Source organism: Sceloporus occidentalis, unplaced genomic scaffold (genome assembly GCF_023333645.1).
Source record: "Sceloporus occidentalis isolate IW3139 unplaced genomic scaffold, rSceOcc1.0.p SCAF_4, whole genome shotgun sequence".
Classification (NCBI taxonomy): domain Eukaryota; kingdom Metazoa; phylum Chordata; class Lepidosauria; order Squamata; family Phrynosomatidae; genus Sceloporus; species Sceloporus occidentalis.
The window spans coordinates 92,128,731-92,143,409 of NW_028316984.1; the positions used below are offsets into that span (position 1 = coordinate 92,128,731).

Sequence of the window (14,679 nt, forward strand, 5' to 3'; positions counted from 1 at the left end):
GTTTTGGACTTCAGCTTGGCACTATGGTCAATGATAAGAGACTATGGGAGTTGCAGTCCAAAACATTTAGAGGCCAACGGTTTTTCCACCTTTGAGCTAGCTGTTTGTCAGCCCATGACATTCTTCATCCCCCAAACAAATTCTCAGTTTAGGTAGCTAATTAGTGATTCTATGTGTAGATTCAAACAAGACTGGTGGTGGTTTGGGCACGAAAGAGAAGGCATCTGGGCTACTAATTCAGTAAGAATCAAGCAGAGCAACACGAAAGTTAGAAACTTTGCAAGAGTCCCCTCCTATTGTGAACCTCGACTTTAAAGCAGCACGTTGTGTTTTTCAAGGCCTTGGACTAGACATATCACCTCTTTTTGCTTTTGTTTCCCTCAGGGGGTGGGTGAGTGGGGGCTAGGAAGACTACTGATAAGAACTAACAGTTATAGAGCACATTAAGCCTTTAGATTCCATTTCTGAGAAGCACAAAACTCTTCTGCTTGTCTTTGTTCCAGTCAGAGTGAAATCCAGGAGCTTTGGACTCGACTCCGGAAAGAACAACCAGAGCTCTTGGCCAGTTTTGAAGAATTTCTCTTCCGCATTTCCTCATACCTCAGGGATGTACAACAGGAGAAGGAGTCTGTGGAGCTGGCATTAAAACGGTAGGACATGATCAGGTTGCAGGTGTTATTTTGTAGTAGAAAGAATGCAGAAGAGCTCAGGTCACCAGGGTAGGGTAAAGACAGTTGGTTGCCTGAAGCAATGGACCAAAATATTTTTCAGAAAATCTTGTCTGTGTTGTGGCTAGCTGAACTTTTTGCTTATTACCAAGGTCAGGTTAAGGTAGTTGGAGCCCTGGAGCAATTCCAAGATCCACTTTGTCCACATTTGAAAATTGCCTTTTCACTCCCAAGATGGAAGTGGTGGTTCAGGGTATGCTTTCTAACAACCAAATCCCAGCTAGTAACTCCAGAACCAGAGGCTTAAAAGCAGAGATACTAGTTGCCTTTTTACTCACTCGACAGCTTGAAAAAATATTGTCAGTATGGGTGGTAAACAGACCCCCAACTGCTGTGGAAGCTGCAGAGAAAGATAGAGATGGAGATCAAGAGAGATCTACAACCCTCCTTTCTTTGGAACTTTTCTCTCTTGACTGCTTCACAGAAGAAGTTTGTGAAGAGCATTACAACACATCTCACATTTGCTGTTCTGTGCCTTCAAGTCATTTTTGGCTTATGGCAATCCTAAGGGAACCTATCATAGGGTTTTCTTGGCAAGTTTCTTCAGAGAGGTTTTGCCATTGCCATCCTCTGAGGCTGAGAGCATGTGACTCACTCAAGGTAATCCAGTGGGGGTGTTTTTTAATGCTCATGTGAGGATTTGAAGTTTGATCTCCAAATTTGTAGTACAACACTAAAACCACTACATTAGCTGGGGTGATTCCTTTTGGATTTAGAGAAGGAAAGATTTTCTCTCTCTTCCTCCTCCCTCTTTATCTTTGCTCTTTGTAAACACCGGCCAAGATCTAGCTAAGTCAAACTGCTCACACAGTGGGTCATAGTGCAAGTGGTTTGACACTTTCACTGCTTGCACATCCAGACACACAGGATCTCAATGCAAAATGGGAACTAACATCTTGCAAGTGGGGATTCCATGTTACTACTCCATCAGGACTTTCCACTTCACTGGTGTTCAGTGAGATTTTGGTAATATCGCCCACATCTTGTTCATCTTATTTTGTGCTTCTAGGCGGGAGACAGACCATGACAGAGAAATCAGGTGCCTCTATGAAGAAATGGAGCAGCAAATTAAGGCAGAAAGGGAACAGCTGCTCTGCCAGGTAAACTCTTTCCCCAGCTTTGGGACTATAACTCCTGCGTTGGAGGCTGCTTGCCCACATGTTGGATTACTATTGCAGTTTTTGCAAGAGCACTAGGGACCTGATTCTGTGGAGGTCACTGGAAGGAAGAAAAAGTAAACATTATTATCTGTTCTTTGCAGGAATCCACAAGGCAGGACAAGAGCAGCCTGCTTCAGAAGGAGCTGCGGAACAAAGAACAAGAATTTGAAAAAATGCTCTATTGTCAGAAAAAGGTGGATATTTTATCTATGTCTCCCTTGACATTGCTACATTGGATTTGCTCGTCATTGAAGCAGAAGGAGTGCTTGTTGTAACACTCTTGTTTGAGTCCTAAACAAGAATGAAATCCTCAGCATCTGTATGTGCTCAGTAGATACAGGGGTGCACTGGCATGCCTATCTCATGTACATCCATAGTGCCAATCTATTAGATCCCCCATTGAAGTGGCTGGATGTGTCACTAGCTATCTTCAAGAAAAATCTGAAGACATATCTATTTCAGTTGGCCTTCCCACCTTAGTTAGACTGTTTTTTCCTGCCCCTTACTTTTTCCCCTTTTGACCTCGGTTTGCTGTAATTTAACTCTTCTTTTTCTTTGCCCTTGACACGTGTGTTTTATTGATCTCCTGCTCCTGTATTTTGTAGTAATGTTTTTAACTTTTATATTTGAATTTTCCTTTTCTATTGTACTGTTTTTAAATTTGTAAGCCGCCCTGATCATATCTATGGAAGGGCGGGGTAGAAATAAACTTTATTATTATTATTATTATTATTTTGGTGCCAGAAATGATGCTCATTATTATTCCAAGTCACTCACGCCTTGCACAGGTCTGGAGCTGGATTAGGGTCCAGGTGTTTGAGTTACAGGTTGCAAAATAGAAAGAAACCTTGATGGCAAAGGAAGGTTTGCTTTAAATAATGCTAAACCCAGTTGCTGCAGTCTTTTGTACTTCTCTTCTGAAGTACTTATTCTTCACCATTTTCATCCACCAGAGGCATTTGATCCCATCAGGTACTTATTTCATGTTGTTGTGTGCCTTCAAGTCATTTCCTACCTATGTCAATCTTAAAGTGAACTTGACAAGACTTGTTCAGAGGTTTGCCATTGCTTTCCATCGAGGCTGAGTGCATGTGACTTGCGCAAGGTCAGCCAGTGGGTTTCATAGCTGAGCTGGGAATCGAACCTTGGTCTTCAGAATCATAGTCAAACTCTCAAACTACTATGCTACACTAGCCCCAGATACTTATGTGCCATCTATAGTTTGGAATTCCTTCTTTATCATTACAGTCACTAGCATTTCATTGCATGTTGTCTTAAGAGTGGCAGTGGATGTGAAAGCTTTGTCTACAGTGTTTCATGTGACTAGCTATTTTCTTCATGAAAATAATCATGGGATGTTGAGGTCCTCAAGTGAAGAGTGTTCAGTGTGTGAGCTACACCTGATTCATAAAGTACTTGAATAAAGGATGATCATTTATGCTACACACATTTCCTTTCCCCAGCTGTGGAGTTGTCCTTGTTTCTTCTACATAACCCACATTCTTGGCTGACTTAAACAGTACTGGAAACCTCCTTAGCATCACACTTGAGACCCCACCATAAAACTTTGCTCCAACAACCTCCTTGTAAAATTCCCATCAGAGATCTCCAAGGTGCTGCCTTGTGCCAGGTGGCATCTAGGAATTCCCCTTTACGTGCAAGGCTTAGGTGAGCTCCTTTTGCAAAAAGCCTGCCATCCTCGTTTAACTTCCTGGATCACAACTGTGATAGGATTCCAACACTATTCATGTTTTAACTCCAGCCAGATGGAGCCATCTGTGCAGAAGGCCATCTGTTCTGTTTACACATGTCCTTATTGCATGATTACATCCTCTTGAAGGAATGCAGTGGCGAGATAAAGCCATATTGTTTGTATTATCAGGGCTGTTATGATCATTTCTGAATCAGTATTTGTCCTGGGCTGCTTAAAAGCCCTAAAGGGGGATTGTGTTCAGGTGAAACAGCAGAGAAGGAAGTGAAGCATTCTGGAATTAGAGCTTTCTCAGTTCATTTCATGTCTGGATCCTTCTGGTACTCTTTAGCCCTTTTCTGACTTAATTATAAATAAAAAGATCCTGTGAGCCCTGTTTTATTAATTTTATTATTTTTAAAATTTATATCCTGCCTTCTTCCTTGTATGTAATCCAGGCTGACACATCATAGCTTAAAACAAAATATGGCTAAAACCCAAACATAATAGTAAAAAACAGGTTCAAAAATAGATAAACTATCCTATTTAAAGTACCCCTCATTTAAAAGAATTTAGAAGCATTTAAAACATAACAATAAAGATAGAACTATAGCGTCCTCCAGAGGAGTCACTAGAGTGTGCGTGGGGATGTGACACTCTTCTAAGGGGAGAGTGACACCACTGATATCCAAACATCTGCCTTTTGGCAGAAATATGCTGTGGTTTTTGACGTGCCCCTTTGAAACTCTGGACCTTAGCAGAAGAGATGGTATGAATGGGGCAAGGTTCAGTGAGAGGAGAAAGGAGAGGCTTCCTTATTTTTAAAAATAATTTAACATTATTTTTTTTTAAAAGTTACTCTTTTAAAAATTTCTTTAAAACCCACATCTTACCAAATTTTCACTTTAACTACATGAAATTATGTACATGTAAATGCATTTAGCCTGTGGGTATGATACTATAAATTAAAGTTATAATTTTAATTTTATGAGTTGTGTGTGTCTCAACTCTTGCTGCCACATTCAGCGAAATACAGGAATTAGGATTTATGAGTAATATTAATACAAAAAACATTATTAAGGATTCTGCCATGGAATAGCAGGATGAAGTCAATGGGGGTGATTTTTTATAGTTATAGTTCCCATAACTGATAATTGACTATGCTAGCTGGGGCTGATGGGAGTTGTAGTCTAATCATGTCTGAAAGGCGAACAGTTTCCTACCATGTGTCTACAATGCACATTCAAAAGTAACCTAGTTTTGAAAAGGAGGCGGGGTTGTACTTTGCCTTCCTGTAGTTCCCTGACCTTGGTGTTTTTAACTGGGCTGATGCTCACATGGCATAGAGAAACTGCGATGGACAGGAAGACACAAGGGTAATTATAACAAACCAGGGGATATTGGTCACAGCCTTTTATTAATTTATTTAAATGTGCATGCTGGTAGTGTATTAAGTTCATATGTATTGGTATGTTTGTTATTTCATCTCATTGTACCACAGTTTTATTTAAATATTTCACATTAATTTTATACTCACAAAGCCTCCTACATAGCATGAAGCTGTTTTCAGTCTGTCCTTCTAATATCTTTGGGGTGGGGGGTTTCTATTTATTTTTTCCAGCTGGAACTTCAGTTACAATCTCAGAACTCTGAGCATCTGGAGATGAGGGTGCAAAATGAGAGGCTACAGATTCTGAACGAAAACCTCCTGGACCAGCTGGAGAGAAGCAAGTGGGAGCTGGAGGTAGCCCAAGGTCACCTTCAGCAGCTACAGAAAGAAGCCCAGCTAGAGCAGGAGCAGAAGAACAGGCATGTCAGGGTGGGCTTCTAAACCGTACAAAGGTGCCAGCTATTCTCACAAGAGAGGGCTGGTTTGCTCCAGGGACTTAGTGAGTGTGCATTTATTGAAATGAGGAAAGTAATAGCAGTGTTCTTGGATTGTGGCAGATTAATATGAAGTGTAAACCCAAACATCTTCCATCAGCTTCCAAGAGGTCCTGAGTTAAAACCTTTGAAAATGCATGTTGTTTCTTTCCTCTGCTTCAAAACCTTTACAGTCTCAGAGGCCACTTAGAAAATAATATGTTTCCTTTCCTCCACATGAACTAGTAATGAAAATCCTTCTCAGTTCACATTGGGGGGCGGGGAGAACCACAGTGAAGTCATTGACTTGGATAGCATGTACTAGAGTACTTTAATTTAAAAACTCTTTATTGTCAAAACCCATGGGCCATAACAGTCTTGGAACAAAACAAAGGTACATGTGCCAAGCATTATTGTCGCAACGATCAATCATGTTAATGTTCAGAAATTTATGACATCATTGAAACTAGTCACTGTTGCAAATCAAGCAATCATTTTTTTGGTTTCCAAGAGAGTATTCAATCTATTTGCTAGTTCTGAACAAGCCAAGAACTGATCAACTAAAGAATCTACTATCCTGTAAAATAATATCCTACTAGGTAGTGAGAGAGATCTCCAAACACCATTTAACACAGATGCAATTATTTCTACACATGGTGAAAAAAGTGGCTTTAGCAATACTTATCACATATTGCAACTTCTGTTCTGTCCCCAACCTGCAGCTGCTGCATCCCCTTTTCATTGATGGGGGATACCTGTCAATGACCTCCCAATTGTGCAAGACTCCATGTGTGAAATGTTGCTGCTGGAGCAGTTGTGAGACTGGCAGTCATACAGCCACTCTCAAATTATATATCACCACCCTCAGACTCCCCCACTAGAGGAAGACAAGGATGTGTGATATAAAAGCCTGCCTTCTCTTCCACCCAAGGAAGAGGAGGATGCAATAGCAGCAGCACCCATAGTCTCCCTTAGATCCGGCAAGAAGAAGGCACTGCCCTCCTCAGAAGTTAGGGAGGCAGCCATGGCACAGCCATTCAGTATTATTCCTCTACCATTTAGTGAAGCCACATCCCCATAAGTATTGAAAGTAGAGCTGGGCAATAATGAGTGAAATACTAATCATATTCTTCCCTTACTAAGGCTTAACAAGTTCATTTGTTGGGTAATACTGCTTGCTAGCAAACCTTGAAAAATCACTAATTATATTTAACTGGCTTTTGTGCTAACTCATTCTGTCCTTCCCCTAATGAAACCCAACAAATTAATTTGCTTGTTACCAACACAGTGGATTGACTAAAGAGCAGGTGGGTGGTAGGACTAAGATTGCTAGAAACCTGAGATGAGAGGGACTGAACCTGGGATCTCTGGCATTTGCATACAAAATAAGTATGCATTGAAAACAATGTTTATGATTCTAGGTGAGGGAGAGGGAGACGATGCAGTTATTCAGGAGTATGGGAGAAATTGTCTGGTAAGATTCAAAAAGGTGAATAATGCTCCAGTGAGAAGGGAATGCTTAGAAAGATCTGTTGGTGAATTGCTGCATGGCAGGGGGTTGGACTGGATGGCCCTTATGGTCTCTTCCAACTCTATGATTCTATGAATCAAGGATGAAGAATTCTTCATAAGAAATATTTTGAGTGCTTCTTTCCATATACAGAACATTTTCCCCATACTCCTGAATAACTGCATTCAAAGGCACTCAAAATATTTCTTATGAAGAATTCTTCATCCTTGATTCACCAACAGATCTTTCTAACCTTCTTTTCTCATTGGAGTGAGCTCAGTATTATTCAGCTTTTTGAATCTTACCAGACAAACAGTTGATGGCCTTTGAAGGATGAATGAACAATACACATATGGTAGGGGTAGAAGAAGATACAATCATATCAGTGACAAAATTTTAATTTAACACATTATTAGATTCCTGTTTAGGACATCCCTTTAGAACCGCTTTCCCTAACCTCGTGTTTCCAGCTGCATTGCACTACAAATCCCCCTATGCACTGCATCTGGTAAGTGGCTGGCTGAGGAAGGCCACTTAAAAGGGACAAAAATAAAATAGTTGAAGAAGTCAGTAACAAGATTTGCCACAAGAAGGCGTCAGTGACAACCAGATAGGCCATCTTTTATAAATCCCAGTTTCTTTGTAAAAACCCTAGCAATTTATTTAACAGACTAATTAACAATAGCATATTGAATTACTTTATATTCTTTCCAGCACTGACAATAAATTAATTTCCCAGTATAAAAGTACGGTAAGTAAATAGTTACACTGCAAAAGAAATGAGGTTATCATTTTTAAAGTTACAGTCATAATGTAATTTAGCTATAGCTTAGTTACTGAGTAAATGAACCAATTATTACAAGTAATTAGTTCCCCAGAGCTATAAAAGGGTGAGGTGCTTTGCAACTGGGGATTTCTCTTAGAGGCTAAGATCTAGATGAGGCAGAGAGAAGTGAAGTGTACTGTCAGTGGTTTACATCAGTATGCCATTGATTATTATTATTATTATTATTATTAACCTTTATTTATGAAGCGCTGTAAATTTACACAGCACTGTACATAGAATCTTTTTAGTTAGATGGTTACCTGCCCTCGGGCTTACAATCTAAAAAGACATGACACAGAAGAAGAAGGGAGTGGTGGAGGGAAGAACCTGGATCCAGTGTGCTCCTAATAATGCACATTTATTTAGCCCAGCCTCCATTCTCAATTGCTGCCATCCGGTCTGGGATTTTGATCATATTATTAATGCTTACAAAAGACAAAACTTGTGATGGTTAATTCACAGAGAGTCCTTTTTACCTTTAACACAGGGATGTATTTAGAGTCTCTAAAAATATGCAGAAAGAAAAACAAAGCCTCCTGAGACAACTGGAGCTTCTTAGGTAAGAAATCTAATTTGAAACACTCTCTAAGGCTTGTTCAATTGTTTAGTGAATTACAGTATATTGTGCTTTGGAATAAAGATACTGGATATCATTTGGAATAAAGTGACTGGATATCACTATGGGGGACATTGAGTATGACAATTGATAGTGAGGGCTCCATTATTGGAAGGGCAGAATGATGGGACATACGGAGGAATCATTACAGGATAGGTTTAATGAGAAAAGGCACAAGGAAAATGGGTGTTTCTCTAGCTGGCTGAGGGATTCTGGGACTTGTAGCCCAAATGCTTTCTAAACTTTCCTTGAGGTCATAGGGTTGCCAGAGTACTGTCTGAATATGACTTCTTTGGCTGTGCAAGGATTAGTCTCTCACTTTCTTGCTTGTTTCTCATGTTTCCAAGATTTGAGAATTGCCCACCATAGGTTGGGATGTTAATAAGGAATAAATGAGTCAGTGTGGTGTAGTGGTTTGAGTGTCGGACTGCAACTCTGAAGGCCAGAGTTCAAATCCCTGCTTGGTCATGAAAACCCACTGGGTGACCTTCAGCAAGTCACATATTCACAGCCTCAGAAGGCAAAGGTATACCCACTCTGAACAAACTTTGCCAAGAAAACCCCATGATAGGTTAGCCTTAGAGTAGTCATAAACAAGAAAAAACTTGAAAGTACACAACAACAAAATAAGAGACAAGTATGTGCATTGTGTTTAGAGCAACCATCACACCTTATTTATGTATGCCTCCTTTTCCTTTGGAACAGGGAGATGAACAAGAAGCTGAGAGATGAAAGGGATGCCTTTGAAGCCAAGAAGCTGGTTAGTCTGAGAAAGAAAATCCTAATCCCCAGTCACCTTCCCTTTGCCTGCTGCTGTTGCTGCCATCACCTGGCCTCATTCCATTTCCATGGGGGACACTGACCCAAGGAATTGTGTGTTTCATTGTTTCATAGTTCCTCCATATGGACCTTTGTGTGTGTCCGTGTATATATTTCTGAATGTTGAAAAACCTGTGTGTTCAAACCCAGGCAATTACAAAGGGCTAATAGGGGCCACCTACTTCTGATGACTGGACAGGAAAGAGGTGTTCCTTGGATCCAAAGACAAGAAAGACTCTTTTGCACAGTTTAAGCTTTGGACATAAAAACTGACAATCAGAAGAAGCATTGCAGAATCTCCATTCTTAAAGCTGAACCATCAACTGTCTATCCCAAGGAATACCCTTTCTTCTGGCCAGGGGAACTCATTTTTCCTAGGGCTATGCCTCAAACTGGTCTCTACCATGGATGATCACCTGTGATTCTTCTGCCACATAAGCTTGTGGCCAAAGCTGGCCCTATCCTTGGGCAGAATGAGATGGCTGTCTTAAGTGGTAGGGGTAGGCAGTGGCAGCATTGTGGTGGAGAACAAAGCAGCGTATGTTGTATGGCAGGCCCTAAACCCTTTCAGTTAATTTCCTGTCTTCAGGTGCAATGTCTTTTTACCGGTTTTGAAGTAAGAAAGATTCAGCCACCTGTCTGGTTGGGCTTGATATGCCAGATGGGAGAGGTTGCCATCTTATCCTGTGGTTGGGCAACAAAATGGTTTAGTCTGGTCCTGCTTGTAGCTATGCCTTTCCAGGTTCCCCTAGTTATGCAAGTCATAATTAAGAATCTGAAAATGGTGGTGGTGGGGTTGTTTTGTCCCCTTTTGTACCTTCTCCTACAGTGGGATTTTCCTCCCTATAGCAACTTGTGTGTGAGTCCTGCATGGGTGCAGCTGTGAAATGTAATGTTTATGACATATATTGCACAGTAGATTCTACCATAAAGACATACCCCAAATGTGAAGATGAGCCAGAAGAAGATACCTGTGTTTCCACTAAAGGATATTCCTCTTGCTACTCATGATGCTGTTGACAAGCAAAAGGCAGGGATAAAATATAAAGAGGAAAAAATATTCTTGATCCACAGCTCTTACCAGTTATGTTATGCAAGCACAAGCTGCAGGAATCTTTTGGGAAACTTGAATGGAGATTTATAGAAAAGCTGCTAAGTAAACATTTTGTGTGTGAGAGTGATATAGAAAGAAGAGAGGGATGTTCCCATTGTAATGTTTTTAATGTGTGTTATTTTGTAATTTGTATTTGAATTTACCACCACTCTTCTTTGTGATTATCACAAAGGTAGGCAGCTAAGAAAGGTCTCAGGGCTGCCCCTGCCCTATTCTTGATCCCCTGAGACTTTTGTTGGCTGTATTCAGGCATTTTACAGCACCCAGAAGTTACTGGGCGATAACTTTTATTTTTATTTTTTTAAATTGCTATCTTGAAGCAGGAGCAGGAGCAAAAGAGAAATTAAACGAAGAGTTATAACTTTTGGAGGCTGTGGGAGGCATAATTCTCCGTATTGGGGGAAAATGGCAATGGTATGAGGACACTCTAGATCTCTCTTTGATCTCATATGGCCCAAGAGCTATACCATTTCCATTTCCAGGTTACAAAAGCTGTGACTGCATTTATAGACTGGGGTGGGGTGGCAGACATATACATGACTTCCCCAGTGTATGTACTGCATGCTGTCTTCTCTTCTGCATTTGGAATGTTCCTTGGTGAACTCAGTAGCAAATTGCTCATTCATAGCTGCTGCCATAGAACTAAATCTATTTTAGATCCTATGAAACAGATGTGGTTCCCCACCTCTTATTTATTAGAGAGAGGGATTGTGGGTGCTTGACACTTGCCAACTAAATCTGGATTCTATCTGGGGTCCTATTATCAACTTCTGGTCATCTGAGTACCTAACTCATGACGCTGGCTAAACTGAGTTAATGACAGTCGAGTGTTCTTAAATGTTGGAATTTCAGGATATATATATATATATATATATATATGAATTGAACAGGTCCTTTTGGTACTCTTTTCGGCTATTTATTATAAGTATTCAGAGGCCTTTTCCAAACGGGCCTTTTAGTACGTACCCTGTACGTACTAGGGTTGCCCAGGGGCATCTCTTTCAGATGCCCCCAACCCTAGTACGTACAGGGTATGTACAAAATGGCAGCACTCATTGTACATGGGCGCCGCCCTTAGGATGTCACGGCCGCGCCACCTCCAAACAGAGCGGCGTGGGTGTGACATCCTGGCGCCCTTTCCATGGCGCCGGAAGGAGCTCCTTTACATGGCTTTGCCAGCAACGCAAAAGAGAAAGGGCCGAGCGGCCCCTTTCTCTTTTCCCTCACCGCTGTTGGGGTGTCCTTGGGGCTTGAAGCCCCAAGGACACCCCTTTCCAGGCTGTGGGGAAGTAACCTTTTGCCGCTTCCCTGAGGCCTGGGAAAGTGGCGGATCGGGGCCTCAGGGCTGCTGCTGTGGCAGCTGAGGCCCCGATCCGTCGGGGAAAGGGGTGGGTACAGGCCACCCCAAAGGGATGGTCTGTAAGCCACCATAGATATATAAAAAAATACATTCACCATAGAGAAAAATGCAGGCATAGCAATGTCTGGACACTTAACTTCATACATTACAATGGGCCCTTGTTATCCGCTGGGGTTTGGTTCCAGGGTCCCCTGTGGATAACAAAATCCATGGATGCTCCAGTCCCATTAAATACAATGGAAAAGGAAAATGGTGTCTCTTATATAAAATGGAAAATCAAGGTTTGCTATTTGGAATTTATACTTCTAAAAAATATTTTGAAGCCATGGGTGCTTGAATCCGTGGATTAAAAAAAACTATGAATAAGGAAGACCGACTGGTATCACATAAGGTATCGCATCATATTATCTGACCATCAAGATGTTATACTTTCATCAGAACATTTCATAGGGACTTTATTTTTCTATTCATTGCTTTAACAGGCTTTATACTAATTAACACATAGGTTATACCATCAAGATTATATACTTCAGTCATTCCTCATTATCAGATTCTTTCCATAATTTCTATGGTGTCTGTGCAGACCTTATACAGATATAAAGGCTTTCACATGTACACAACCCTGTCCCTTATATCATATTCATAATCCTCTAATATAATTTAGTCACTTGCTCATGACAGATTACAATCTCATCTGTTTACATGTAAGGGTTAATCTTGAGTGTTGTTAAATATTAACAGCATACACTACAATAAATAAATTCATTTCAAGCATAATGGGGCATATCTCAATTTTAGCATTAGCCTTAACAGTATAACAGCCTGTTTGGGTAGCATGTCCAGATCAATTATCAGACTATCAAATTATCAGGAACACCATATCTAGAAAGAGACATTGTTGCCTTCTCTTCAGATGTTGGAGATATGGTTGAAGGTAGTCTGATAAGAACTCTTATCTGAACTTCTTTTTATTAGCTTCTTATCAGATGGCTAATGAAAATAACTCAGAAATCAGGTGTGTACTAACTCTTCTCCTTCTGAAATTGAGATTTTTAGTCTAGGACATAGGCATTTGCCTTGTTCTTCCCAGAGTGATATGAAAGATGAAGCGTTTTTCACTGACACACATTCTCCCAGCTCTAATTGCCTGCATTAAATCTTATGCCATGTTTTAGTCTCTATGGCATTTTAAATTAACTTTTATACTTTTAAGGTTATATGCCCAAGGGCCCGGGCACAAAGTTGACAACTAAATAATTTGGCCTATAACACCTATTAAGAGCAGGCCCACTAAGGCCCCATTCATACTGGCCTAAAAGACCTGGAAGGAACTGGGCTGATCCGGATGCCCCTCCCCCGAATCGCTCCGTTAGCAAGTGCCCACTACAAATTTGAAATGGAATGCATTTTGTGTCTGCAAATTAGAAATCGAATGCATTCTGTGTCTGCTGGCGAGGTGGCCGCTGCCAATCAAGCTATCGTCATGGTGACGTTTGCAGGGCATCGGGGAAAGTGTCCTCCCTTTTTAAAGAGCCAGGCACAGGGGTTTCAGCGGCTGAAGCAGGGAGAGAGATGCCTCTCTCTCTCTCTCTAGGGAGAGAGATGCCTCTCTCTCTCTCTCTTTTTTTTATAAACCTGTGGGCTTTTGGGTCAGATCTGCCCCTGTCCCAGGAAAAGGATGGGATTGCCATGCATTTTTTTTTTTTTTTTTGCTTTTAAAAGCAACATTTTAGCTCTCCTTTTTCTCACCAAACAAATTGTTTAAAAATGTAACATTGATTGTGAGGTCTTTTGCAACATTATTGTAGCTTCCTCCTCTGCTGAACTCTTTTCTCCTGCTTACACTTTGCCATTGCCTTCCACTGAGGCTGAGAGAGAGTGACCTCATGGGATCAATTGGGAATTTCCCTACATCCCAGACATGTCACCCCCCCCCCCCAAAAAAAATAATGCGCATAAATTGTCAAAAGAGGCTGCTTCTCCTGCATCCATTTCCCTACATCCCAGGCATGTCACCCCCCCAAAAATGCGCATAAATTGTCAAAAGAGGCTGCTTCTCCTGCATCCATTTCCCTACATCCCAGGCATGTCACCCCGAAAATCATGCGCATAGATTGTCAAAAGAGGCTGCTTGAAAAGGGGGGGGGGGGTTGTTGCTTTGATTGGGGGTTGGACTGGATGTCCCTTGGGGATCCCTTCCAGCCTTGGGATCGTGAGGGAGAAGAGCAATGGGGAGGCTGCGGGAGCTGGAAGTAGACCACCACCCCTTTTCCCTCTGACACACACACAGAGAGAGAGAGAGAGAGAGAGAGAGAGAGAGGCATCTCTCTCCCTGCTTCAGCTGCTGGAGGCCTGCTGCTGCCTGGCCAGTGACCCTCCTCCTCCTCCTCCTCCCGCCATCCCCTGGCTGCCAGGCTGGCTCTCGGGGGAGCCCCTCTCTGGGTGCCAGGCTCCAGGCTGGAAGCGGCTGCCTCCGTGGGCATGCAATGTGCCCTCCTGGGGTTGGCCAAGTCCCCCAGCAAGAGAGGCGGCCTTGAATGGCCCCGGAGGGAGCAGGGGCCAGCAGGACAGCAGGAGGAGGAGGAAGAGGAGGAGGAGGAGGAGGAGGAGAGCATCCCCTTCCTCCCGGCACCAGGAGCCCTGCCTGCTCCTTGCCCAGCAGCAGCCCTTCTTCCCAGGGCTCTTTCCTCTTCCCCCTCCCTTCTGATGAGGGGAGGAAATGCCTTGTCCTTTGCCAACCCTCTAACCTAAATCCCTCCCTCAATTTGCCTCGGTCGCGATCGGTGCCAAGTTCTCATTCCCAGGACCCGCGTTTTTTCAAAAGAAACGGTATTTGCGCCGATCTCAAAAAAACCGCGCTAGGGGCCATTTACCACGGAACGGATGTGCAAGCCTCGGATTCGCTTGTGTGAGATTCGGGGTGAGTATGAACTTCACGTGATTGAATCGGTTTGGGGACCGATTTTTTTTGTAGTATGAATGGGCCCTTAATT

General features: G+C 42.1%; 1 protein-coding gene across 5 annotated transcripts in view; it reads left to right on the forward strand.

Annotated features, from left to right (window-relative positions):
• The window catches only part of LOC149314346 (EF-hand calcium-binding domain-containing protein 4A-like), a 77,872-nt gene that overhangs the window by 35,150 nt on the left and 28,043 nt on the right, over nucleotides 1-14,679 (forward strand). For all 5 annotated transcript variants that reach the window (XR_016280915.1, XR_016280916.1, XM_089520907.1 and 2 more), the window contains exons 6-11: nucleotides 504-650; nucleotides 1,738-1,828; nucleotides 1,990-2,082; nucleotides 5,200-5,387; nucleotides 8,265-8,336; nucleotides 9,099-9,153. Coding sequence is in view for 3 of the 5 variants with exons in the window: in XM_089520907.1 (XP_089377033.1) it covers nucleotides 504-650; nucleotides 1,738-1,828; nucleotides 1,990-2,082; nucleotides 5,200-5,387; nucleotides 8,265-8,336; nucleotides 9,099-9,153 (646 nt within the window). In the remaining 2 variants the exon portion in view is untranslated. The remainder of the gene's footprint in view (nucleotides 1-503; nucleotides 651-1,737; nucleotides 1,829-1,989; nucleotides 2,083-5,199; nucleotides 5,388-8,264; nucleotides 8,337-9,098; nucleotides 9,154-14,679) is intronic.